The 27,231-nt window shown below is 51.4% G+C and overlaps 1 protein-coding gene across 1 annotated transcript in view; it reads right to left on the bottom strand.

Moving 5' to 3' along the window:
- Positions 1–27,231, bottom strand: part of PLXNA4 (plexin A4) — a 424,261-nt gene that overhangs the window by 84,195 nt on the left and 312,835 nt on the right. The window contains exons 5-9 of the mRNA XM_059396393.1: positions 22,086–22,186; positions 10,102–10,225; positions 9,239–9,392; positions 7,888–7,987; positions 5,368–5,482 (exon numbers count right to left, since the gene is read on the bottom strand). Of these exons, the coding sequence (XP_059252376.1) occupies positions 5,368–5,482; positions 7,888–7,987; positions 9,239–9,392; positions 10,102–10,225; positions 22,086–22,186 (594 nt within the window). The remainder of the gene's footprint in view (positions 1–5,367; positions 5,483–7,887; positions 7,988–9,238; positions 9,393–10,101; positions 10,226–22,085; positions 22,187–27,231) is intronic.

Below are 27,231 nucleotides of genomic sequence, written 5' to 3'. Positions count from 1 at the left end.
TTGCTGTTGCCCAAGTTTATAATGCCATTAGTGTGATCTACGATGGGCTGGTTTATGGAGAGAGCAACGTAATAATACAGAAAGGAAATACCCATAACCTCAAGGGGGGGTGGGGCAGACGAGATTGATGGAAAGTGCAATTGTCCGGAGACACAGCAGTCCGGAAATGGAGACCTGGAGTGGGGGGTGGCGCGCGGGTTGGAAGCAAGTTCTTTGGCTACGTTTGGCTTTGTTTTCTCAAAGGAGGGTGAAGGGCATGGCAAGGGTGGTTTTGTTCCCTTGGGTCGGGCCCCAGGAAGGGTTCTTCTTGCCAGAATCACTGACAAGGTAGTTGACCCGATTTCCCTCCAGAGTCCCGTGGGGGGTAAATGCCTTTGGGTTGCCCGGTCTCAGTCCAGGGGCTTGAACCCTGCCCACCCTGCTGGCTCTTTGTTCTTGGAGAAGACTGACCATGGGGGCTGGCAGACATTATGATTCCCATGTTGTCTACAGATGCATGTCTGGGGCGTGGGGGTGGGAGGGAATATGGGAAGAACCTTTCCAGCACTGTTTTGGAAATCAGATAGAATTCATTTTGCCTCTTCTGATCGTATGCCTGCTCCCTGGAGGAGATGCTGTTTGAACTTCTAGCAAAGCGGGCCTGTAGGAGCTTTCTCTCCAAGCCTGTGCACCGTGGGCCTTCCTAGCAAAGCCCATCTGGTCTGATGCCCAGGGAACAGCTTCAGCAGCTGATTTTGCTTTTTAGTTTAGATGAGAGATAACAGTAAAATCGTCTATGGAGGATAAATTCTTGTCAGTGGATTTTCTTTTCCATGCAAGTTCACCTTTCTTCCTTGTGGATCACCTTTATTAGTGTGTGGGCCTGAAGGGGGCTCCTGCCATGGAGCCTGGGGATTCCAAAGCCATTCAGGGACCAGAGCCCCTTCCCACCTGGTAGAGGTGGGGATGTGTCCCCGTTAACAGCTGTCGCCGGGAAAGGCTATTCCATTGGAAAGAAGGAATCTCTCCCGACTCTGGGAGAACTGGGCCGAGAGCAGAAGACTCACCTCACATTGGCCTTCCTCACCTTCCTCTCTTGTTTCTCTTTGGTACCCAGGATCTGGCAGCTGATCGAAAGACCCAGCCTTGTGATTGTGATGCCATCATTAGTGGAAACAAAATCGTTCCTTGTAACTGGAATATAGTTACTACAAACAACGTATGTTTATTGGGCATTCTATTTCTAAGAATTGTAATTACACTAGAATACTTGTCATTAATATAATTACAACAATGATCGACCAGTGCTCTGTTCCAGACCAATAACTTCACCTGGATGCACTCTTTGTTCGGGGTGGGGGGAAAGAGGTAATTCAACATCTCTGGCGACAGTCAACAAAGCCAGTGTTGAAACGGGAAGACACAGGGATGAAAGCCTTCCTGGGGATACAAGATGGTGCTGGGGCAATGCAGAGCCCCCTGGCAGTCTCCCTCTTGACTGACAAAAGGACACTCTCTGCGTCCCCAAACTCAGATGTTGAAAGGCAATGAAAGCCTGGAGACTTCCAGAAGAACCTCTGGGCCTGACTCCCCCTTTTTCCCTATGGGGATGAGTCAGGGCCTGGATGTCCAGGGGAGCCTCCTGCCCTGAGGCTAAGCAGCAGTCACCCTGGTAGCTGGGACAGGAAACCACCGCCTGGACCTGAGCACTCATTGTCCAAGACCACTTCTTGGGCATGGACCGCCCCTTGGTGCTTTCCAGCTTCCTTCCACTTACTATTAGAGAACATTAGAGATCATGGAGACCAACGGTTCCATTTCACCCAACTCTAAATGCAGACTACAGATGTCTTAGGCACCTTGGAAGCTCTCGCAATGCCTCCATATGGGAAAAGCTCAGGAACTGGGTAATGGAGGATGAAATGTGACCCCCAGGGGAAGCTTGGACTACCAGACTCTTCCCCTGGCAGGTGGAGGGAACCCTTGTGTCTGGGGGCTTCTATAAAATCACCTTTCAAATGTCTGCTTTTCTTTCTTTATGCCTTATTCCTGCTACTCTCTCCCTAGAAACAAAAATATAGAGAACAAAATAACAACATAAAAAAGTAGTCACCTTAATTCCATTAGCATCCAGGGGCTTTCTTCTCAAGCTCTGAGCACAATGGCCTCCTTCCATGACCCCAGATGGCTGGACCAGTCAAGAGCCCACAACTATTTATTACTTCTTTCCCCTTTGGTGCATACCCCAGGAAGATGCCATAACCATGACCATCATGAAGTGGTCTTGTCTGGATTCTTCTCTGTGTTATACTCAAAATGGCCCCAGTATTGAGGTGGGAAGAAAGCAGTCCCCAAACTTGGACCAGAGACACAGCCTCAGAGCCTCCCTTTCTTAGACTAAATAAACATCCAGGAAAAAGAAGAGCAAAAGTGACTTCCACTCAGTGATGATGAGGGAGGCATGTATTTCAAGTTCCCTGGGAGCCTCTCACTCTAATGGCCTGCCCTGCTCACCATAACAGACCTCAGGGGAAATGGACAGTGTCTAAGAGTGGCCGTGGTAGGTCAGCTCCTTCCTGGGAGCCCAGACATCAGACCCTTGGAGGCAGTGTGCCTCGCTGGCAAACTTTGTAGGTTGGGGGCTGTGCCTGGCTGGCAACATGGTCCCTCCGAGACATCGTCCTCCTACAGGGATCCCTGAAGTGCCCTGGGAAACATGGTAGGCTTTTGTTTTATTCTCTCCTAGCTCTTTTTTCCTCTTTCTGAGCAGCAGATGCAAGCTTCTTTTATATATTTAAAAGAAAGAAACTTGGGACAAGAGGAGCAAACAAGAAAGAAAAAGCAGAAATTTGAAAACCTCCTTCAAGGTAATTAAATGATTAGGGGCCTTTGAAATCCATCAGATGGCTCAATTGTTTCTGCTTTCATCTGGTTCATCCTTGGCCCTCTCCACACATGAAACCCGTGCCAGACACACCAGTCTGGAAAGCTGGAGAGAGGCTGAAAACCTCTTTGTTTCTGCCTCCAGCAAGTAACTTGCAGGTTCCTGAATGAGGTAAGATGTTTCTTCCTGGGCCCTCGGCCCCTGGTCCAGGGTGGGAGGAGAAGCAGACCTTCCTCTCCTGACCACATGCCTCAAGATAAAGGCTCAGGGTTAAGGGGACTGGACAGTATTTTTTCAGGGTCTTCATGCCAATGGTGTGCCTTTTGCTGTCACACCCACGTCTGTCCTACTAACTTAAGATCCATTTCATCTTAAAGAGGAACAGGATCGGCACACAATTAGCTTCACATTCCTTTTTAAAGCCAACATGTAATCTCCTTCCTCCTTCTCCCCATAAAGGGACCATCTAAGTCTCGATCTCTTGTCGCTTGTGATCAAGAACAGCCATTTCTAGCCATTAACAAACCTTATCCTAGAGGGAGAGGGCTTTACGTCTGGAGACTTCCATAGCTTCTTCTTCCTTCTCTTTGTTCCTCTCTTATTTCTTTCTGCTTTCCTCCTCATGTGCTGCCCTCAGTAGGACCATCTTCTCCCTGTGAGCACCTCACCACTCCTTGCCTTTACCTCAAAAATCAATTGTCCTGTCCACCATCTCCCTGTAGACCTCCTGCTCAGCCATCAGAGCCCAGGAAGGTGGGATATAGAGTTTGGGTTTTCTCATGGCGAGGCACAGATCAGTCACTGCCCCTGTGGGCTGACAGAGCCCCACACGGCGGGTGTTGGTAGTGGGAAGTACAACCCTCTTCCCTTTCAGCCTCAGACACAAGACAGCTTCCTCCTGCCATTAAGGGTTTGGCCAAAGCCAGGGTTCGCACGGGAGTAGAAGTCAGGGAGAAGGGGACAAGGGCACTGTGATGGGCCTCTCTGTTCTCACCATTCCCTTCCTGTCCCCCAAACAGCTTTCATGCTTCCTGCACCAGGACCACGCTCAACTCTCATAGCTGTGGGGTTTGCCACACAGTCATGGCACCCGCCTGGGTATGGGAAGGGGCCGGAAGGTACACCCAAGGCTGGGGAAGGGAGTGAAGATGCTGGAAACTGTCTTGGTCCAGTGTTGATGGAGAGAGTGTGGGCCAGGCTGGAAGCTCTGTTCCCGCAGTCAGTGGGGTCTAACCAACACTCTGTGTGTGTGTGTGTGTGTGTGTGTATCTTTCTATTTTAAATACCCACTTTCTAGAGCAACCACTCTGTTCAGTCCTACTGGCCTAATGGATGGAGTCACACAAGCACCATAATGGCTGAACAACAGCAGACTTTTCCAAAGTATTTTTAAACCCATTATCTTTGAGGTCCTGGCCCAGAAATTCACATCCTAAGAAAAGCAGCAACAGAGGCATAGAGTATTTCTATTATAATGATGAATAGTGTTTAAGGATAAGAATAGATGCGCTCAGGGGTGGGGAATGGGTGTGGGGGAGGCTCAGTCTGTTAAGCATCCGACTCTTGGTTTCAGCTCAGGTCATGACCTCAGGATCATGAGATCCAGCCCCTTGTTGGGCTCTGCACTCAGCGGGGAGTCTGCTTGAGATTCTCTCTCCCTCCCCCATCTCTCCTCCCGTGCACCCACTCCTTCTTTCTCTCAAAACGAAACAAAACAACAACAACCAAAGGAAGGATAGGAGTTAAGATTAGGCGAGAATAATAACACAGCTTCTTAGCCATTAGCCAACTCTAGTGATTCCCAAATGGGACCATGCTATAGAACCACCAACTACCAAGCCCAGCCTCAGAGTTTCTCATCCAGTGGGTCTGGGGTGGGGTGGTTAACTTTGAGTTTCCAACAAGTTCACAGGTAATGCTGATGCCACTGATCTGGGAACCACATGCGGAGAACCACCACTCTGGTTGATAAGTTGACCTACCTTCCTTCCTTCCTTTCTTTCTTTCTTTCTTTCTTTCTTTCTTTCTTTCTTTCTTTCTTTCTTTCTTTTTCTTTCTTTCTCTCTTTCTTTCTTTCTTTCTCTCACCCTGTTACTCAACTTGTCCAGTTTGATCTCAGATATGCTCTGAGAGACAGCCAAGGAGTCTATACATAGTCTTGCTGTGTACTTGTAATTATTTCTATCACACACACACATACCAGCCCATCTCTCTGGAATTGTTCCAGAACTCACCTGGCATGTGGAGGGTCTTCATGGCTAGAGTGACCTAGAATGTACCTTTGCCTATAGCTGACCCTCTAGGACTGACCCAGAGCCCACTGGCCCCAGAGCAGGGCTTTGCACCTTTACTGCTTTCATGTCGTGGTCTCTTAAGAGTCAGGGTTGGGGCGGAAGTCAGTCCTGTAGGATTTACCTTTGTTTTCTCTTCTTAAGGGCAGGCCTGCTTCTTGTGCCCCATGCTCACGGCAAGAAGCACTCACCATGCTCAGTGCCCAGACCTACCTCAGGCAGCTTGACTCGGCCTTCCTGGAAGGAGCAAGTCTTGGGGTCATGGGTACAGACGTGCCGGTATTTGCACCAGTGGCATCGGTATGGGCTCTCAACGCAGGACAGGCACCTGTGTACAGAGGAGGAACAGGCACAAATTACAGAGCTTTGGTGAACCCAAAGCAGAGGGACTAAGACATCTGAGTCTAGCTAAATATTTTTTAAACCACCTTCCAACACTCAGGAAGAGCAGATCTGATAAAAATCTGTCCCTTTCAGCTTCAAGTTCTCAGGATGCCCAGATTCTGTGGCCTTCTCCCCCTCACTCAGGTAGGTGAAAATGTTGATCCCCAATGGCCTAATCCACCGCACTCCATCTCCACAGGGTGGTGCCTTCTTGTGTTGAACTAGGGGACAATGAGGTCTAGAGTAGAAGGGCCCACACATTTAGTGCTGAGAAAGAAATCGAGGTTGAATTCCAGTCGACGCATGGATCTCACTGTCAAGGAACCACATGGACCTGCCCCAGCAGAGGAAGGTTCCAGGCTGCTCTCCCAGTGCAGTGGGTCTCCACACAGCCAGCAATCCTGCTTCTACACTCCACCCCCAAGAAACAAAGGTAACCTGGAAAGAGCTTCTTCCTGCTTAAAACCCAGCATGGTTCCTGTCTTCCAGAGGGTAAAACCCAAATGCCTTGCCCTGCAGGCTGAGCCCTTTATGATGTCCAGGCCCACTGTCTCCACATGTGTTTGCTGCTTCAGCCGAGAACAGGCTGTGCTCTCCCCATGCTGTCTTTCTCCCTGGGGTACCACTTCCCCTTCCCTCACCCTTCCCTCTTCTTCCTTCTTTGACCAATGGAGAGTTGGTCACCCTGGGCCGTTATCCCATTAACCACTCTGTTTATGTCTCTGGGACCATCCTGGTCTTGCTGTATCATATTTTACTTACTCACTGCCCAGTTCATCCACTAGTCACACGGCCATGACTTCTGGAAGCACAGCTTGGGTCTCTGAGTCCTACTCACTGTTGACCCTTCCTGTCTAATGATACTTCTTATATCTGGTAGATGCTTAAAATTATTTTCTGGACTGCCTGGAAACCTCACACATGATTTTATCTGTCTACTCTGCTTTCCTAGAGGGACAAAAGAGGAGCAAGGGAAAAGGCCACCACGTGGTAAAGCCACGGGCAGCTCTGTGGCAAGAATCAGGAAGAGAATTCTGGCATCGATGCAACTTGTTTTTGGCCGGAAGGCCTGACTACCTCTTCCTTGGAGCCCCAGAGATAGCCAAATGCTGGACTCACACCTGCCATAATCAGATAGGTAGACTAACGTTCCACCAGCCCAGAGCCCAGAAGTGTCTTTGGTTATGTTAACTAGCTTGTTCTATAGGGAAATGAAAACAGAATAGCGTTTAAAACAAGCAGGGCTTTATGAGATCAGGTCCTCTGGTTTTCCAGTGATGTTCCATGGAACCCTGGGGTTTCCATGAGTTTTGTTGAGACAAGGAGATAGATGCGTGGGGTTTCAGGACAGGGCGGACCCAGGCCTTCCCAACCCTCAACCAGAGTAGCTCCTCCTTCCATCTGTTTTGTATATCGGGCTTCCACACCTAGTTTTGGTTGGAGAAAGGTTTCTCTGGCTCGTACCTTCTCAGTCTGGTCCAACTCCATCATTTTAGAGAGGAGATAATCATATAATAACAGCAAAAACATGAGCCATGCCCAGACAGTGGCTCTAAATGCTGTGCTTGTGGTGGCTCTTCTAGTCCTCACAGCTGTCTTGTGCACCAAGCTGGGCTGATGAGCACAGGCAGTGACCAGGGGCAGCGACTAGCCAACTGGGGCTATGCCCAGAAGGGCCCCAGCCATGTCAGTGGTGAAATATTTGGGTGACATTCTTGGAAGAAGGACTACAATTTCCCCCATGGACAGAGGACACTGGGACATGAATGGTTAAGTTTCCAGCTAGTCTGACTCCAGAGTCCAAGACTCTGGTCCCCATGCCTTCCCTTGGGTAGTGGATGCTTCAGACAGGGCCTGGGCTGCAGCTGGAGTTCGCCAGCATGTGCCTTTGGGCCCCACCCTGATCCTCTGTAGTCCAAGTACTGAGCTAGCCCACAGGGGACTGGGGAGGGCTGACCCTTTGGTGCCTGGCCCAGACACCCATGGGGGCTCCTCTCCCTCCTCAGACCCCTCTTGTCATCCAGGGTGCTGGCTCCTCTGTTCTTCAGGTGAGGGGCACCGTCTGCCTCTGCAGATGGTGGGAACCACATCGGATTAGACAGATTGATGCCAGTGAAGATGTGTGGGCTACGGATTCGGAGGTCCTACACCAGTGGTTCTTACTCTGCTCATTCCTGCCTCTTCCCCTTAACACTGTGGGTACAAGAGGAGGGGCCTTTCTCGCCTCCTTCTCCCTACAGGGCCTCTAGATGGCCACTCCTTGCCAAAAGTGCAGGCACCTTCCATCTCTGGGTGAACCTTGACCCCCAGGAACAGGGAGCTAGCTGAATGAGGCTGGGGGCCACTTACGAATTGTGGACGCTGCAATTGTAGAAGACAAAGCTGGTGCTGGCAAAGGTCATGCCTGTCTCCTTTGACTTGAGCTGCAGCTGGACGACATGGTGGTCCCCTGTGGGGTGGAGTCAACCACAAATTCAACGGGAGCCCAAGACTCTGTGTGAGGGTCCCCCTGAGAGTGATGCATCCTGGGAAGGGGGAGCCTGCCCCCCAGGGGTGCTCTCAGCCCTGGCAGGACTCTGATTCAGCTGGGCCCAGTCCCAGGACAGCCCTGAGAGCATCTGCAGAGGGCGCTTCTGGTCCATTCCTCTGTGCACGCTGTGTTGCTGGCACCCGCCCCTCCCATGCTCAGCAGCTTCTCTCCTGTCTGCCCACTGTGACAGGCTCCCATGCAGGGTGCCCAGGCCAGACTTTCAGAATTACACGCGCGCGCGCACACACACACACACACACTGATTAGGTACCAGGAAGAATGTGTAACACTGCTTCGTAACACTGCTGCAGGCCACGCACAAGGTCTTGCGTAAATGTGCGTGTGGTGCGTGCCTAAGGTCATTCCTCATCTCGGTAAGGAGACACTCCCCACCTCTGGGCGGGGGCTCAGGGCTCCATCCCAGTGGCAGTTCCTGCAGTCCTCAGCTGGCACCAGGGAGGAGCTGGAGCCCATGTTTAATTCACAGCCCTGACCCCAGGCCCCCACTTCCAGGCTTGTTCTGTGCCTTCCCCGAGAGTCTCATTAATCAATCAGCGGGGAACAAATGTGACAAGCCCAAATGGGAGCACCAACATGGAATCAATCTGCGCAGGCTGGGCCTGTCCCTCCCCAGTGTTGGGCCTCTTTCCACCCCCGTTCCTCCCAGTGCAGGTGGCCATGAACTTGCAGCTCTGGGAAGGCACGGCAGGGTGGGGATGGCAGGCAGTGGTCCGAGATCAGAGACCTAGCCGTGCAGGCAGGGTAAGGAGCCTGATGGGCCCTGGCATCGCCACCCCCACCCCTGCTCCTGACCAGCTTCCCCTCCCCCACGGCCCCTCCATGCTCGCCCGCTCAGGCTCCAGGACCACCTCTGAACCCAGCTGGCACATTCTGATGCTGTCCTGGCCTTGCCCTCTCTCCATTCTCTTTGCAGCTTCTCCTCACCTAGGATGACACTGCCTCCAGGAAGCACACCTGGTTTCAACAGCCATTTGTAAGAGCAGTAAAAAGACACTCCATCCCCTTCTTCCGTATCATACCCACCAATGCACCCCTCTCCTGGCTCTCCCCTGTTTGTGGGCTCCCTCAATGCCCCCATGCCTGTCCCGAGTTCTCATTAGGGCGGGGGGAAGGGCATGCCACCCAGCTTTGCCTCCGGGGACCACTCACCATTCTCAGTGATTATCCGGGGTACCTCCTTGGCTGCTGGGGAGTAGCACTGGATCTGATTGCCCACCACCAGCCCGTCCGTCTCTGACAGGTCCTCAAAGGTGCAGTTGACACCAGCTGACAGCTCCGGGACATTGTATGTCTCTAGGACCAGCTGTGAACAGCAGGGCAAGGGGAGAGAGAGGAAGAGAGTGAAGTGGGGGAAGGGAGGACGTGGAGAAAAGGAAGAAAGAGGGAGAGCAAGAGAGATCAGAGAGCAAGAAAGAGGGAAAACAGGAGGCGATGTTGACATAGAGAAGAGAGCCAGTTGTTCACAAGACATAGAGGCAAGGTGGTGGGGTGCAAAGGGACAGACACAGACGAACCTTTATTACATATGAATGGATTTGGCCCCAGGAAACAGGAGTGCTTAGGGGATGAGTCTGTAGAAAGAAAGGCTGGCAGGACTGAGGTCTTGTGGTTAAGCTCCTCCTGATTGTCCCCAGTTTTGGAAAAATGGCAAACCAACCACCAAGCGCCCAATGCATGGCCACGGGAGCCATCCTGCCCTTTTCCCCCTCTGCATACGTTCTTCCCATCTTATGGACAAAGACGTCCTTCCCAACACCCTCCCTCTCTTGGTCACCCTTTCGATCCTGCTTGGTATCACACTTTTCCTTGTCTTTCTACCCATGGTGCAGAAAGCCTTTGCCCCATATCCCTGTGCCTGTTCCCCTCTTCCATCTCCAGGGATGCATCCTCTAACGCTGCTCTCGAGCAGCAAGGCTGGTCAGGTGGGGCCCAGCTCTCCCGAGAGGCCTTGGTGGGCTTCCATGGGGAGAGGGTTCTGCAGCGTCCCTGGACCCACATCCCCCTGCCCTTACCAGGACATTGTACTGGGAAACAGAGATGTTGCTGGGATGGACGGTCAGCCGGACGCACTGCTTCATCTCAGAGGCAAACCTGCGGGGCTCTCTGGACCGTGCACAGCGCTCCTTCCGGGTGCACCTGGGAGGGACAGAGTGATGCGTGACTCAGGAGATGGCCGCTTCCTCCAGCAAGGGGCCGAGACGGAGGTCAGACCCTGCCAGCAGCTCCCAGGACATGAACAAATTCAATATGTCCAGGACTGACCTTTCTGCCTCCTTCCTCCAGCCTGGTCCTCCCGACCATGGCCGAATTTAGCAAGTCTAATACCTAGTTGCCAAATGCAGAGACTCGAGGGTCATCCCAAAGACCCCTCCAGTACTCCTCTTTCCCATAAAGAGTAGCGGAGTCACTGCTCTACCTCCCCACTCATCCTCAGCCCTCCTCCCCACTTAGGTAAACTGAGAACTGCTCTCGATATATATATATATATATATATATATATATATCGCTCTTGCAATATATATACAATATACTCTTGCAGATTTCCTCACCTTGTGTCACCCTCCAGACCAACCCTCCCTGCTCATTTCTTCTGTCCAACTTTCACCTACCCTTCCAGACATGGGTCTGCCATTATGCACTTGCAATCTCTCCCCTCCACCAGCCTAGGCAAAGTGAAGGACATCTGGGGGTTTCTTATCATCTAGAACTTCTCTGACTATACAATAATTATGGGTACCTCTTACCAGGTGTGAGTTCCAAAGAAGAGACCCTGCCTAACTTATTTTGAGATCTCCTGTATACCTCCTGTCCAGCAGACAGAACACAAATGCGGGTGGGGGGAGGAAGGGAAGGATCAAAGGAGCAGAGTGGATGCTTAGCAGCTGTGTCACTCAAAGTACACTGTGTCACATGTGGACGCCATCCAGGGTGACCTGGGAACTCACAGGCCTAAGTGATGTGGCTTACATGCACCTGAGAATCACAGCCCTTCACCCAAATGTGCACAGCGTGCATGGGGAAGGTGCTTAAGCTCTCTGCTCCGGGGTCAGGCCATCCCTGCCTTCCAGTGGGAGTTCCCTGCACACACCTATCTGAGCTTTAGGGAGTAGCATTTAATCCAAGTCAGATAAACCATGGGCATGCGGACCTTCGCTGAGCTGCTGTGCTTTGGAAACTGCGGACCCCTGATTCTGCTGTGGGGGCAAGGGAAGCAGGGTCTTCAGAGAGACAGGCTGGGGTAAGCTGGGGCAGCCGGGAGATCATTCCTGAGTGGCTGATCTGCTCTGGTTAAAGAGAACAGAGTTCAGAGGAAGGAGGGTGTAGGGGACTGGAAGGGACAGGAATGAGCATCAGGCAAGGAGTTAAATACGAACCAGAAAGGCCAGGATGTCCTGAGGAGCCCGCATGGGGAGTGGATACTGGGGAGGGAGCATCCGCCTTGAGAAGCAGACAGGTGAAGCATGGCGCTAGAGATGAGGGAAGAGAGGCTCCAGGACATCCTGAGCCACTCTGGCAGTGACTGGGCACAGCGGAACACCACAGGGGAAGAAGACACCTTTGGCTTCAGGGGGACGGACAGCATAACGGTGGAGAGTCAGGGGAGAATTCAGCAAATGAAGGAGAATTCACCGAAAGTGTGGACTAAATGCAGACAAGGAGACCCAGGGACAGAAAGGATGGCCACAGAGTAAACGGAGTGTGTAACGAGAAACTAGAAAACAATTCTGAGTCATACACGCACAGCTGCTGGCCACGGAGCACTTTGTAGGCACCACAGTTTAAGAGGTTTATGGTTCATGTCAACGTCTCTCAACAATGTCGCGAGGCAAGTACCACTGAAAAACCCATTTTATAGACCAGGAAACTGAAGAAAGAGTAGGTAAGTCACTTGCCCAAAGTCACCAGCTAATCAGAGAGAACCAGTATTTGAACACAGATGAACCCTGGAGCTTTTGTCCGTGACCGCTGCGCTGTACCTCCCCAAAGCTTCGAGACCGAAAAGCGAGGGTCAGACCACCTTGCTACAGACTAAACCCATCTCCCCACCATCTTGATGTTCTCTTCACGTGGCTTGAGGCGATGTCAAAATTTCCCTTCAAGCTTCATCTCCAGGCTAATCACTATTTTTGCCTGCCACAAGGATGCACTCGGAATATCATTGCAACTGGTGACTTCTCTAGGATCCTTCTAGGAATCCTGAGAGCGAAGGGTCAGACACGATTGTGGTCACCTCCTGGGCACTCCCTGACTGCTCTAGCAGACCATGGCAACGAGGGCATCTGCCTAAAAGTCCTGGAAGTTAATTTACCAGGCTAGCTCCTCTGTGAGGACTTCATTACCTCCAGCCATTAAGCTAATGTTATGGACTTTTCCAGGGTGTCTGCACTGACATCGCTATTAATAGTGTTATTACTCCCATTAACGGTAGACCCAGAGAGCTGGTATGGGCTTAAATTATTCACTGACTCCCCAACTTTGAAGTTCTGACTTCCAAGAGCAATCAGAAGGTCTGAAAAATGTCTTTGATTAAATTACAAAGAGAGAAAAATGAACCTGCATCCAGGCCAAACTTAACCTGCCAAATAGAAATCTAGATGACGAAGAAAGGACCCCACCTCTCTTGCAGGGGTCCAAAGGCACTTGGCTGGAGGGATTTTAAGATGAGGTCTACCTGCATGGTTTGCTGCTTCCAAGGATCATGGAGTTGCGTCTTTCCATGGCTCCCCAAATTTGAGAGCCCCTGAACCAAATACTCGTCATCCCCTTCCCGCAGGTTAGGTCTTACCAAGAAAGCCACCTGTCGCTTACAATCTGAAACACCCCATCTAACCGTGCAATTTTTGGCAAATTACTTAACCTCTTGATGCCTCAATTTTCTCTTCTACAAAATGGGGACAAAATAGCATCTACCACATAGGATTATTATGGAGAATGAAATGAGGTTATATAAGTGAAGTATTTAGAACAGGGCATAGCTCGCAGGCCATGAGCCTTCAATAAACGTCCAGCAGTATTATGATCCCATCTCTGCTCTGCCTTCCTCATGCATGCCTTCCCGAACTGCAGCTGACACAGAAGCAAGCATTTTCAGACTGGCTCATGGGGCAAGCCAGAAACAGAAAGACAGAGATGGTTCCAGCAGTTTTCCTCCTAATGAGGGATGGGGGACCCCAGAGGCCAGGAGGGAGGAAAAAGGGAAAGAGTGGTCTGGTTTGCTTGGAGCTCTGCTTTCTTACCAGCTCTCAAAGGGTATTGACTACTCAGCTCTCTTAGTGGAAAGTCAAGTTTAAGGTCAGTGTCAGGGATGTTTTGACATTTCTACTTTCCCTCAGGGCCCATGAGGGTGAGGCTGCAAATGTCCTAACGCACAGACCACTGACCTTAGATGTGATAGGATAATGGAGGGGAAGGACAGATCCCTTCTGAGTCTTTACCGGGTCTGTCAGGGTAATGGCCCCCTACTCTTCCAGGACTGTGATTTCTCATTAGCCCAGGCAAGAGCTGGCAAGTGTGCAAAGGATTCATGCATGACTTTTGGGGGGTGTGCGGGGGTGATGGCTTAGATGTTTCCTTCAGTGGGTCTCCAGATGCTTCTTACAGCATTTCCTCTTATTCGGCTGCGGGAGGACCCTGGAGCTGGAGGAAGGTCCTGCTTCACCCATCTGCCAAGCAGGTTCGACAATACACTCCAGGTGACCTGGGATCTTCAGACCGTCACCCATGCCACCACCCTCGCCACCCCTCCCCCAACACAGACCTGCAGGGGGCAGCAGGAAGCAGACCCCAGCCGATAGCTCAGGCAGGCCCCCAGAACTGGAGGGTGGCCCCGGTCCCCCTCCTCCTACAGCCCTTCCTCATGCCGCTTTCTTTGCAGTTGGACCCTCCAGCCCCAGTCCAGAGGTACTGAAAGGCCGTGGGGACAGAGGCCTGGCCCCTGGAGGGGTTATTATTCAAGCCAGTGGTTCCAATGAGATTATCCTCTCTAATGAAGCGGCCACCTCCGCCCTCCCCTAAGCCTGAACTTTTGCTGCTGGAGAATTCCCAGCCAAGTGGAAAATTGGAAAAGAGAGGAATGGAGGAAGGAAGGGGGTGAGGGAGAGGGAAGAGGTGGTTATTAAGCTCTTTAGAAATTAATTCCTAGGGACAGTGATAGAAATATTAACGTCCAGGACCACCGGCTGGGCGAGCAAATTTCCAATTTGGAGTTGGGGCTTCGAGTGCGGCCTGGGTGAGCCCCCAGGCCGGGGGTGGGTGGGCAGGGGGCTGGCCCATCCCCTGGCCCTCCAGCAGGGGCCACCAACCTTGGACACAAGAGTGTCTCCCGACTTCTGCCCACAGCTGACCCCCAGCCGTCACGTTAGTCATGGTCTGGGCTGAAGGGTGCCATTGTGGGGAGCTGTGCTTGAAATTTGAGGAGACTGAAAACATGGGGTGGGGGTAGGGTTTCCCAAATGATCTTTACAGAAGGGCTAAGAGGAATGCTCACTCTAACACCTCTTTGGTCACTGTATACACATCTGGGAACCCTGGTGAGGGGAGAAACTGGATTTGCCAGTCCCGTTGGCCTTGTCCTCATCAGGAAAACCCGAGGAAATGGGCAGACACATCTGCGTAGCTTGGAAGAAGTTGAGCTAGATGAGGAAAGGAACCCTTCCAGGCAGGCGAGCGTGCAAGAGGTTTCTGCAGGAAGGGCGTGGGCCAGGCCAGCCCTGCTGTGTCGAAATTCTAGGGTCCATGGCCTTGACCTCAGTATTTAGGCTGTTTCTGGATAAGCCATGACTACACTACAATTTCCCTTGTCACCAGCCGCTGAACCGGCAACTGGACTCACAACCTTTTGCCATCTCTAAAGCTCCAAAGCCAACCCGAGCAAAGGCTGTGGGGTTCCCTGCCTCCCGGACCCACCCCCTGGCGCAGGAGGAGGGCACAGGACTTCACGGAACCAGCAGGTGTAGGAGTCCAGACAATGCCTAAGGACCTTTGTGGGCTTACATGGCAACCATGTGGTCCTGGCCCACCAGCATGTCTGCAGGGAGAGCCAAGCTCCGCCCTGGGTGCCATGTCCGAGGCTCACCCTGCCTTCCTTTCACCCCTGCAAGCCTCGAACAAATGATATATTGAACACAAACTTCAGGTGGCCATAAAAGGGACGCAGGGAGGTTCCCTGCTTCCGAGGAGAGAATTGCACCTAGCAGGTGCCCAACAGGAAGGGGAAGCAGGGACCGTCTCTCGCTTCTCTTCGTCAGTAGAGAGCTATGGTTTGGTCCTATTTATTTCTTTTAAGGGTGAGGATAGGTTAGGAAAGAGGAGGTGGAGAGAAGAGCAGGATTGCAGGGAGGGGGAGGGACAGAGGGCAGGAGATGGAGGGAGAGAGAGAGAGGAGGAGGAGGAGGAGGAAGCAGAGGCAAGGGGTAGGAGGCGAGTCTATTTTCCCCGTGATCCAGTCAGTAACAAGGAGGTGCTGGCTGTTTCTCGAAGCACACTCACGGGTTACTTGGGTTGATCCGAGCCAGCCTGCAGGCTACACGTTATCCACAGCCTGGACCTTTCATGTCTGTTCATGTCTCCAGGCCAGCAGGCGTGGTGCAGGGCGGTGCGGCCAGGAGGAGTGTGGTGCGTGCTGGTGTATGGTGTGTCTGTCTGCACTTGAACCTCAGAGGCGGCTCAGCCCCTCAGGCTGTCTGCAGGGGGCCAAGTCAGGAGACTGGGAGGGATGCTCAGACCTCATATGGACCACAGGACTTTCCTAACTCCTACAAGCTGCTGGCATCGTTGACTTCACATCCTTTGGTCATGAACGCAGGTGTTACACACATGGATGTGGGGAGGAGGGGGAGGCAGGAGTGAGGAGAGGGAAAGCGAGCTTCCTTAACCCCTGCTGTGCATCTGCTGAGCCACAGATGGAAAAACTCGCCTGTACCCAGTAACCCGTCTGGGATTCTTCCCTCTGGACCAGGGGCTGGTAACTTGCTGGCAGAGAGTTGGGGAAGACCAGAGCATAGACCACAGAGTCTGCTAGGCAGACGGGATTCTAACGGGTTCCTCGGGAGTATGTGGGCCTTCTGCAATAGCCCTTGGAGAGATCATTGCCTTTGCAGGTTGGTATTAAATAATCCTTTGACACAGCTTCAAAATAAAATAAAACCAGGCTCTGGGATATGCTGAGAAGCAGCAAGGAAGGACTTGCATTTTTAGGGTAGGCTTGTACTTCATTCAGGGCACACTTAGCCAGACGGGACAGACTTTAGGGCTTCCCAGGGGTAGTGCCGACCCAGGCTGCTGAACACTGCCTCCACGGTGTGGTTGGTTGGAGCTGTCCAAGGCAGGGAGACTTTGTTCCAGCTGCCTAGCCACAGCCCCCCAGTCCTGGGTCGGGTGGGGACAGGAAGGGACAGGGGTCATGGTGGAGGCCCTGGGGTCAGACCCGCAGCCTCTGCTCCCACAGTCACTGCAATCAGGGTGACCTCCAGGTCACCACGAGGGCATTTCACGCACGTCCTTTGTTTTCATCTCCAGGGTGGCTGCAAGCTGACTCTGCCATTGTCGCTCTCAGTGGAGGAAACGGAGCCCAGGCTGGCTCTGTCCATAGGCAGGTTCTGAGCTGTAACCCCTCCCTTCCGCTCAGGATAGAAGTACTTTTCCTCACCCTCCCCTTCCCCCTCTCCATCTTGGCAGAAGCCACACAAAAAAGAAAAGGAGTGGATACTGCACAGTCACCCGGGCCAAGTACCCCACGATGGGCCTTCTTCCAACAGAAGAAATCTGCGAGGAGGAGAGGTCACCACGGGACAAGGGAGAGACTTCATAAAAGCTGGTCTTATCTTCCCCCTGTTGAAGTCTTGGGTTACATGAGCCTCCCAGGAGTGACGCTGATGAACGTTCTTCAGAAAGGTAATGTCTGGGCCAATCGATGTGGCTGGGTCCACCGTGGGATCCCATTACCTGCTGAGACCGAGACTGGCTTCTTGGCCTGGGCCTGGGGGGGGGGGGGAGGCAGGGGAGATGGAGAAGGGCCTGGGGATGTGCCAACCCTGGTGGTTGGGGGGAATGTTCCAGGCCCAGGACAGGCAAAGCTGGGCTGGGCCAGAGGCTTTCCTTAACCTTTCTCCAAGTCAGAACAGGTAGGCTCAGGCCCAAGGTGAATGCCCTGGAAAGACGGGCTCAAGATTCAGGGACACTGTTGCCATCGGAAACCAGCAAGCCCCGGGCTGGGCCAGGGACTGCATGAGAGAACAAAGGGGCGATGCTCTGTGCTGCTGGGTTGGCAGGCCCGTCCTCTGAGACAGCAAAAGGGAGGTTTCAATTACACAAGCATTTCTTAAGCTTGTTCAGTCTGCATCCCACCTGTGCCCTCGCTGGTAGAAAGGGCCCTTTCAGCCACCTGAGCCACCTGTTAGTACGGGCCCTGCCCTTGAACTATGCACTTGCTCTCTCCTTCTCTGTCTCCTCCTGTTTCTCTCTCTCTCTCTCTCTCTCTCTCACACACACACACGCACACACACACAGCTTCTGCTGTCCTCTTCCCACAAAGTTTCCACCCTCCTACTCCCTACAGCCATAGGGAAAACTGGCAAAAGTGGCAAGAAAAGAACCCTTGACACTCTAAGGAACCCTCTTCCTGAGGCTCTTTGTCTTGGTTTTCCTGAGAGTCGGGCTCGCTGGGCCTCGCAGCACTTGGCACTGGGGCTCACCCATGATGGGCACCTGCCAATGAGCTGATTCTGGTCCTAATCCTGCCCCCCTCCCTGGATTATGGTCCTTATTCCTAAGAATAAGGCAAAGGCCATCTCATGCAGTCCCTTGTTTCCCCTGAGCCTGGCCCTGTGCCTGGCACTGATAGAGGATGTACAGAGAAGCAGTCCGGGGGCACAGCACTCCCACAGGCAAAAAGTCCCCCAGCAGTTTTCAGCAGGCTGCCTTCTCAGCAAACAGAGGTGCCCCAGGGGAGTGTCTGCAGGCTCCTTCCAGCCCCCCTCCACCTTCTGCACTGACTCTGCCTGCCCCAGCCTTTTCCAGCCATGTCCTCGTGGGTCCCTCCCAACCGTGACTGTCCGGGGCATCTATTTAAAATGCAAGGAAGAAAAGAAAAGAAAATTAAAGAAAAGAAAAGGAAAGAAAGTAAAGCAAAATAAAATAAAAAGAAAATAAAGTAAAATAAAATGGAAAGTGTATCAGAAAAAGCAGTGTCTGGCTTTGACCTGAACTTAAGTGATTAAGGAAGAATGTCCCACTGGAAAGAATGGGAAGGAGCGTGAGAGAACTTTCTGGATGAAGGATATTTTGTGCGCGCGCGCATGTGTGTGTGTGTGTGTATTTGTTGTTGTTGTGAAGATTTTATTTATTTATTTTGGAGAGAGAATACATGTGAGCTGGGGGAGGGACAGAGGCATAGGGAGAGAGAGAACCAGACCTCCTGCTGAGCGTAGCGCTTGATCTCATGACCCTGAGATCATGACCTGAGCGAAATCAAGAGTCAGATGCTTAGCCAACTGAGCCCCCCAGGCGCCCTCGACATTTTGTCCATCTTGGTGGGAGTGTAGATTACCTGGGTCTTTGCATTTGTCGAAACTGTTCAAGTGTATACTTAAGCTCTGCTTGTCTCACTCTATGTTAAACATCCTATTCCCACATACAGCGTCTTAGAAGACCCCGGGGCCCTTCTGGGTTTCATTCAGCCACGTGGGCCAGCGCTCCTCCTCAGCGACTAGCCGACTAGCGCTTGGAGGCGGTGTCGGGGTGAGCAGGCCGACCTGACGCAGGGGTGCTCGGGAGCTCTGTCCTCCCAGAGGAGTTGAGATTTACCAGACACGCCTGCACAGATCCCGGCACCAGGAGGCTCGAGCTTTCAGAGGACACCCCCTTCACCTGGTGCTGGGCCTCGAACGTTTACAACATCCTTTATCACTTGATTTTATCTGCTTGCCGCCAGCACGAGCAGGATCTCGTTTCCTCCTTATACACGAGGATTCTAAGTTTCTGATGCACAGAGCTCCCATCCTCTTAGGTTGTGGATTCCACATTGGTGAAGTCACCTTTCTTCTTACCCTTTATTGAAAATCCCCACATGGATACTGACGGCACTTTTGGGTCATTCCTGGATATGAGCCGTGGGATGGAGAAAACCGTGCCTTGCTACATCCGCCCATTCCTATCAGAGGCTGAATGAGGCGATGATACTCGGCTTTCTTGTTTCAGTTCACGTATACACAAATGTCCTTTTCATGGTCTGTTTAGTGCCGCGGTATTCATTTGTTTGTTTTTTGTTTTGTTTTGTTTTTGCATTTTTGAGCATTTTGTCAGCGACTTTGCTCTTTGAAATGGCCCCCAAGCATTGTGTTGAAGTGCTGTCTACTGCCTTTAAGCCTGAGAAGAACATGATGTGCCTCATGGAGAAAATACCTGTGCAAGAGGGACTTTGTTCAGGTGTGAGTCCTGTTGCTGTGGCCGCGGCATTTTGGGCAAGGGAGAGCCGCCAACAGCAGCAGAGCAGCCAAGACCAAGCCTTCGTGCAGCCCTTGCTTTCGGAGGACGTGTGCCCACTGAGCACTGTACCAACACGATGCGTACAAGTACGATATGCAAACTTCAGTATCAGACGGGATGCCAGGTTATCGGAGGCGAGGGCAGCCCAGCTGGAGCCGCCGTGGCTCAGAGGCAGGCAGTTTGAGGCTGGGATGCCCACGGCAAGGGAAGGATGGATCTGAAGTCGAGCCATCTGGACAATCCACAGGGGTCGACTGAAGTCATTAGAGGCAGGGCACCCGCACCCGGGGGCTCTCGGTCCATCCCTGACCGCGCGGCCATTCCTGCCCCACCTCCGCTTTCCATTTCATGACACTCCACAGTTCAGGACATGCTTTCAGCAATGCCATCTCATTTCATTCTCCAGCGACTCGGTGAGGGGCACAAGACAGGCATCGCCGTCTCCCATCCACAGATGAGCCCGGCTGCCCCAGCTTGCTGCCCAGCTGGGGACTATGGAATTGGGACTTGGTGGCAGATGCCCAAAGTTCATGTCCATGGCTGTTTTCCTTAGGCCATGCTGATTGTGGTACTGCTGGCTTCCCAGTCCAGGCTGATGGGATCCTTCATGAATTTCCCAGACTTCTCTTGGGCCCCAGACCACCCCTGTTTTCTGCCATTGGATGGGAGGCAGGCATTATGTTGCCAAAGGAGAAACTGAGACCACATAGGAAGTAATTTCTGGTCCTTCCTCTTCTTCCTCTTTAACTTGCCTCTAGGGATGGGATAGAGGGTACCCGCAACCCCTCTGCTTCCTTCTCAGAGCCTAGGGGTCCCTCCTCCTCCCAGGGTTTAGTGCTATGTAGGTCAGCATCATCAGGCAGGACCAAAGCTGACACAGAGACCTGTCTTTGGGTCCCACAGACAGTGTCTGAGGGTCCAGATTTACCGATTGCCCCTAGAGGATGCTAAGATGTGAATGTCCTGCACCTGGAACTGCAGAGCCGCCCTCAGCTAAGGAGAAATCCAGGTGGCCTAGGTCCCCAAGGAAGCAGTGGGTTTGGAGCATGGTCCCTTCCCGAGAGACCTCATTGTGGGGGGGAAAAGGAAATGACTTCCCTTCTGCCTTACAAAGTACCAGATAGGTAACCCTTCTGTACTGATATCGGGGCCAATCTGATCTCTGAATGCAGTCTCTCCCATTCAGTCCTACTGGCCGCTCATGGGCTCTACTGCTTCCTGGTTCCATACACGCCCTTGTGCCCACCCCCCACCCCCACTTCCCAGTCATCTCTCAGTTATCCGGGTCAATGGGTCTCAAATTTTCCCACCGTAACATGCCTAAGGGAGTTCAAGGAGCTCAAGGACTCATTATGTGTGAACTTGTCCCAAGGGACGGTGACTATGCCCTTGGGGAGAATGTGCTAGAATTTAAGAGGATATTTCTCACTTTTAGAAGCATTCCCTGCATGGGGGCAAGATCCTGCTCCCTCCTTCTTAGAGCTGAAAAAGCCTGGAAAATGTCCTTGGTCAGATACAGTCAGGCTCTCAGCAGGGAGACTAAAGTCCTTCTCCTTAGTGTGTAACACTGTGTCCAACTGGTAGCAAATCAGTTTCAGGTGCTGACTAGAAGCCTGGGGTTCCAGCAACAACAGTTTAACTGGATACAAATTCCCTCTGAGTGGGGGGCCCAACTACTGTTGGCTTCTCTAGTCAGCAACGCCAAGAGTCTTCCGATCCCCAAGCCCCCAAAGGAGGGATTTCAGCTCTCCCCACATGTCTAGGGTGCTTGTCTGTACCCTGCACCCCAGCCCTCAATCACATCTCAGGCTACATCTACCTCCACTGTATACTGTTGCCTCCTTCCCTCTTCTGGAGAATACCCTGGAACGGGCACCAAGAAGCACACAGGGAGAGTGCCCAGCACTTGGGACAGGGGTTCATTGGTCTAGTGAGCCCAGGCCCATTGTCCTCTGATAGCCAGATGGGTGTACTGACAAAGAGGGACGGTCCTTGGGTGCTACACACTCGAAATGTCCACCTCAAATGCCAGAAGGTTCTGGGTAGATATGGAAGAGTATCTTCTGTTGTTGTCAAATCACTAAGTGGGGAATCCATATCTCGCACATGATTTTGCGGCCTTATGTGAGCCTTGAGAAAAAAGTTTAGGGATTTTTTCGTTGGTATTTAGTCCTGGAACATCAGTCTGCAGCCAAGTCATCATCAGAAATGTCCAGGAATTTTCCCTCCAGCCCGCCAGTGTGCAATTACCCGCATGATTCCATATCCTGACTCATCATTCCCAGGCTGACATGTCCGTATATTTCTTATGGGAATCTGACAATTTAAAGTGAAGTCGGAACAAAGAAGGGGGTACGATTTGCAAAGGGTACAGAAAAAGGAAGGGTCAGAAGAGGCAGGGAGAGAACAGAGATCAAAGGGAAGGAGAGTGGTGACAGAAAAGGCGAGGAGGAGGAGGAGGAGACTGACGGGGGAAGTGGGAGGCAGGAGGAAGCTGCCCAGCGGTACTCACGTGTTGTGGAGCACACACCAGCCGCAGTGGGGGTCGCCGGAGCCCAGACACTCGCTGCAACTCCGATACTGACCGCAGGACTCCACAGGGACTCTGGTGAGCTAGGAGAGGACCAGAGAAGGGTGATTGGGGTTTTGCAGAATACCCAGTAGTTCACTGGGGAGAGATGCTATTCTATGGGATAAATCACCCGAATCAATGCAGGAACGTGGAGAGGCCCAGGGCCCCCGAACAGAAAGGGGCTTTGAGTGATCCTATTTGAGCAGGTGGCCATGAAAGCATCCAGGGGGGATGAACACTTGTTCCTTTCTTAGAAGTCTCTGCCAATAACCTCCTTAGAGTTCACATTAGATTGTTATAGAAGATATTTATATTGTGTACATTTAAACGTTCCCACCACCAGAACCCCAAAATGCTCTACAAACATCCAATCCATCACTTCTTTACTTCTTATCAATGTAATACACCCAAATGTTAATTCTTTCTCGTTTCTCCTTCCTTCCTCCTTCCCTCCCTTTCTTCCCCCCTCCCTTCCCTTTCCCTTCCCCTATTTCCTTCTCCTCTCTCCCTCCCCCTATCTCTCCCTCCCTCTCTCTCTCTCTCTCCCTCCCCCATCCTTCCTTCCTTCCTTTTTTGCTGTAAGGTGTTCCGTCTTCCTCCCCGTTCCCCTCCTTTATGTCTGTTTGTTTTTTAACATCCGTGTGGTCCCAGAGACCATGTAAGAAAGCGGGAGTCCAAGACCCTTCTCTTTCTCATTCCCCGGGCCTTTGAACTCACGTCGTAGCTCTTAAGCTGTCCACAATCTTCCTCCTGCTGTTGGCCAACTGCCTTTAAAAGTGTTTCACTCTGGGGTTTTCATAGAAGAGCTCTTGCTACTTCTCCCCCTACCCACACTCTTTGCATGACTCGAGGCTTCCTCTCCAACCCCAAAGCCTCATACTGGCCCTCGCCCGCCGCTTTGTTAATGTAAAATGCTCCACGTGACACTTCTGCTCAGCCCAAATGCTTCCGTCTCCTGCAGGCTCCAAAAAATCTTGTGCGTGTCTTTGTTCTCCAATGTAGCTTTCCTGGATGATGTCTTTTCACAGGACTTCTCAAGGCCCAATACATAAAAGGTACTTGATCACGATACCCAGCATCACACAGAATTTTAATTTGCTTTCAACAGCCTTGGTCTTTATTCTCTATGTTGCCCGTTTCTTCTTTACAAAAAGTTTTTTGTTTTGTTTTGTTTTCTAATCATCTTCTTCTGTTTGGGGCACCATTGTATCTCTGCAGAAGGCTTCTTACCCAATCTTTCAGCCTGAGCGAAGAGAATCTGATGCGGCCGTCCTTTTTAGTTTTTCGCCATCAGACCACAGGCACGGAGACGTGCAAACCACTCGGACCGGACTGTGCTTCTGTGCCTCGTGAGCCAAGGCGCAGGCTGGGTCCCCCTGCTGCTGCGTGGGGCATCTGCCTCCGTAGAATTCTGTACACTTGGCAGGGGTTACTTGTAACTCATGCACAGGCGAACTGGCACCAGGGTCTGCTCAATTAGTCTCGATACCGTCTTTTGGAATTAATTAATAATTAATTCCCAGCCTCATATGATCTCGCTTCCCTTTCTCCTTCCCTTTATGTATCTTTTTTGTCTTGTTTTGCTTCCTCGAGAACATGCGGAGCCTTCCTAATGACCACCTTGCAATCCCACTTCTTCCAGGTTACCGGCTGGCCTCCGCTCCCCTTCTTGTTGTTTTGCTCTTGGTCTTTGTGATCCTCTCTCCACGTTCTTGGATGTCTTTCTGCACGTGTGGGATTTCATCTTTCCTGTTCTTACTGCTCGTGTAATCTTATGGACCAGGCCTCAGCTCTGCCCATATGCGACTTTCCCATTTTTGCAATTAATTCTGACAATCAGTTTTGCACAAATTACCCTGCTGGCTCTACACACAGCCAGGAACTTACCCTATTCCTAAGGCCTCTTTCATTTCTGTCCCTACCCTATAGGTGAGCACAGACATGCTGCTCCTGTAAGCATATAAATAGTGACTCCCAGCCCCAAGTGCCTGGACTCCCAGGAATTCAGAAGCGGTAATAAGGTCCACAAGCTATTTTCAATAGTTCCGAAAGCCTGATGGAAATTGGATTGTTGCTGTTTTCTTTTTCGTATGCATACTCAGTGATGTATGTCACATATTAAAAATAGGAAATATATCATTACTTAATAAATGCAGTTTGTTTAGCGGGCAAAAATCTTTGAAAACATGATGCCTAGAGGGGAAAGAGTAATAAAAGGGACCCTCGGTGGTGGAAGCTGGTAACATGAGTACATAATAATGTTTTCATATGTTACAGCTGCTTGTCTAGCACTCCATATTTTGCATGGGCTTAAGAAGAAAATCATGGCTCATTCAATCAAAAGCATTTTCTTGGTCTAAACTTAATTAATATCCTCCCCAGTTTCTCCCATTGACATGTTCTATAATCTGTCTTGGACTTATGTGCCATGGGGCTCCGGGGTGTGCCAGCTGCTTGGCGAACTTGATGTTCTCAAAAGGCTTTGCATTCAGATTTCTAAAAATATTTCGCAACTAGTATTAAGTAGCGCCAATAACTAGAATTGTAAAACCCTCCCTCTCCCACTCTTCAATGAGCATGATTTTAGTTCTGTTGGAAAGAGGGTAGGAGCCCACAGAGCTGGGTTCCAATCCTGGCTCTGCCCGTTTACCAGCAACGAGGTCCCGAGTCTCCATTTCCCTGGACTCTAAACAGGGACACAGAATCCCCCCACAGGGTTTCTTAGAGCCCAGATGACCCGGCAGGCGTGAAGTTCCTCTGTAAACGCACGAGCACATGGCGGGCGATGGTTATTATTGTCATCTTTGTCATTAATCCCCCATTCTTCATCACGCGGCCCCATTCCGTCTCTGCCACATCACAGGAACCTGTTCCGACGGGCTTCCCCCGGCCCCAGGAGCTCCACCGGGAGTATCACAGGCTGGAAGAATTTTTCTTCTTTAGCGCCTTGATCATGCCGTTTCCTCCTTGAATTGTGATGTCTGCCCCTAAACCAGTCATTGTTTCAGTCATTGCTCTTGGATGAAACTCTGGGGTAGCCCTGCTTCCTGGACTTCTTTAACGCTGTCACTAGTCACTCTAACAGGCCCGTTTTTTTCTCTGCTTTTCATCTAGCCGGATCCCTGTGGGACAGGGGCAGAAGTCCTTCCTTGGCAGTTATTAGGAGACCCAGCTTTCTCTCAACCTTTTCTTCTAGGATCTTTCTATCTATACATTCAGTCATTTTTTTTTTTTTTTTTTTTTTACTCTTCTGAGCTTGATCTAGGTTTTTTTCCCCATTCTTTTTAAAGTGTGGTTGCTCAAAGTGAGGCGCTCACGGGACTCTGAGAGACTGAGTAAAATGCTTCCCGTTACCTGAGATGTAGGTGCCGCTCCCCTCACCTCTCCAGGGCTCTCCCAAAGAAGGTTTCCCCGGAGACCTTCAAAGTCCCATTTTCAGGCAGTATTTCCTAAAACGGCCAACCCCTCCAGGACTGACTCTACATCTCCCGATCTATACCCCTGCACTGCCTCCCTCCCTCCCCACCCTGTGGGTGATTCTGGAAAGCATCAGGGATTCTTCGGACGCTTTGAATCCCTTCTGAAAACCAGCCTGACTCCATCACTTATCTTGGTGCCATTCTATATACTAAATGGCTCAGGGAACCTTCCACACCTCGCTCAGGAAGCTGCACGAGGGCCCAGGTAGCTCGGGAGCCACCGCGGGGCAATGAGATTCTTTCTCTCCAAACCCCCAGACTCTCCACCCACACCTTCCACCACACAAAGCCGCCTCTCCCCCCTCCCCCATCGCCGGCTCCTCCCCTGACCCTGGAACACAAACCACTCCAGATGCAGAGCCACACGATTAATTAAAACCACCCCACGCTGATTAAAGTCTTCAGCTACGGTGCCAGGCATGCTAATTAACTGAGTGAGGGAATTCAGACCACGGGAAGAGGTGAGAAAAGGAAATCATGGAGGAGCGCTTCTGCTTGGAGACCAAATCAGATGGCGTGTGTGACCTCAGCCATCCTCGTGATGGATGGCCTCAGACACCACAAAAGATTGAAGTTGGTCCCCTGGCCATGGGACTCCAGGAGACGTGTTGACTGATGCGTCTGCAACAACTCCCTCCCTGTTTCTAGGGAGAGAAGACCCCCCGCCTTGCAGAAACTCGGTGTGTGCCTACGCTGTGCTGGGGGAACTGGGGCTCCCCGGGTAGAGGGGTTTGGATGTGGCCCGCACAGGGTCATCTGGGCGCATTCCACTGGATTTGTTCAAGGTCTTACTGGGCAGTGTGGTCGTTCCTCCAAAACAGAATTTTGTGAGTGATCTAGTCACTCCCCTCCTGGGGACACACCCCCCAAAACTGGAGGCAGTGACCTGAACAGATATTTGTAGACCCATGTTTATAGCAATGTTATTCACCATTGCCCACAGGTGGAAAGTGACCCAAAGCAACCCAAACCTGAAGCAGACTGACAGATGATTGGTACACGGGATGTGGTAGAGATCTACATCTATAGCAGCCATCCTGGATGATGAATTCACACATCCTGGATGAATATAGTCCCCCTTCTCCTGCCATCCCCCATCCACAGGTTCCCTTCCTGGGGTTCCAGTTACCTGCGACCGACCACAGCCCGGAAGCGGATGATCCCCCTCTTTCCTGACATATGACTGGAAGGTCGATGTCAGCCTAACGCCAGGTCCCAGAGCCTACATCACTCACCTCGCCGTGTCTCATCTTGTGGGCATTTTCTCATCTCACATCATCACAAGAAAGGTGAGGACGGTACCATGAGATACTTGGAGCAAGAGACTGATCACGTTCACATAACCTTTAATACAAGTCTATTATTATAATTGCCCTATTTTATTACTAGTTAAGGTTATTAATCTGTTACTGGGCCTAACTTATAAAGTTTATCATAGCTTTGAATGTATAGGTAGGAGAAAACAGAATATATCTAGGGTTTGGTATTAACCATGGTCTCGAGTAGCCACTGAGGGGGCTGGAATATATCCCTTCTGGATAAGGAGGGACAACTGTAATATTCAGCCTTTCAAAAAAAAAAAAAAAAAAAAGGGAATTCTGACACAG

This window comes from Mustela nigripes, chromosome 4, assembly GCF_022355385.1.
Source record: "Mustela nigripes isolate SB6536 chromosome 4, MUSNIG.SB6536, whole genome shotgun sequence".
Classification (NCBI taxonomy): Eukaryota; Metazoa; Chordata; class Mammalia; order Carnivora; family Mustelidae; genus Mustela; species Mustela nigripes.
Note: the sequence above shows the minus strand (reverse complement) of the source record. Positions and strands in the feature narration are given on the sequence as shown.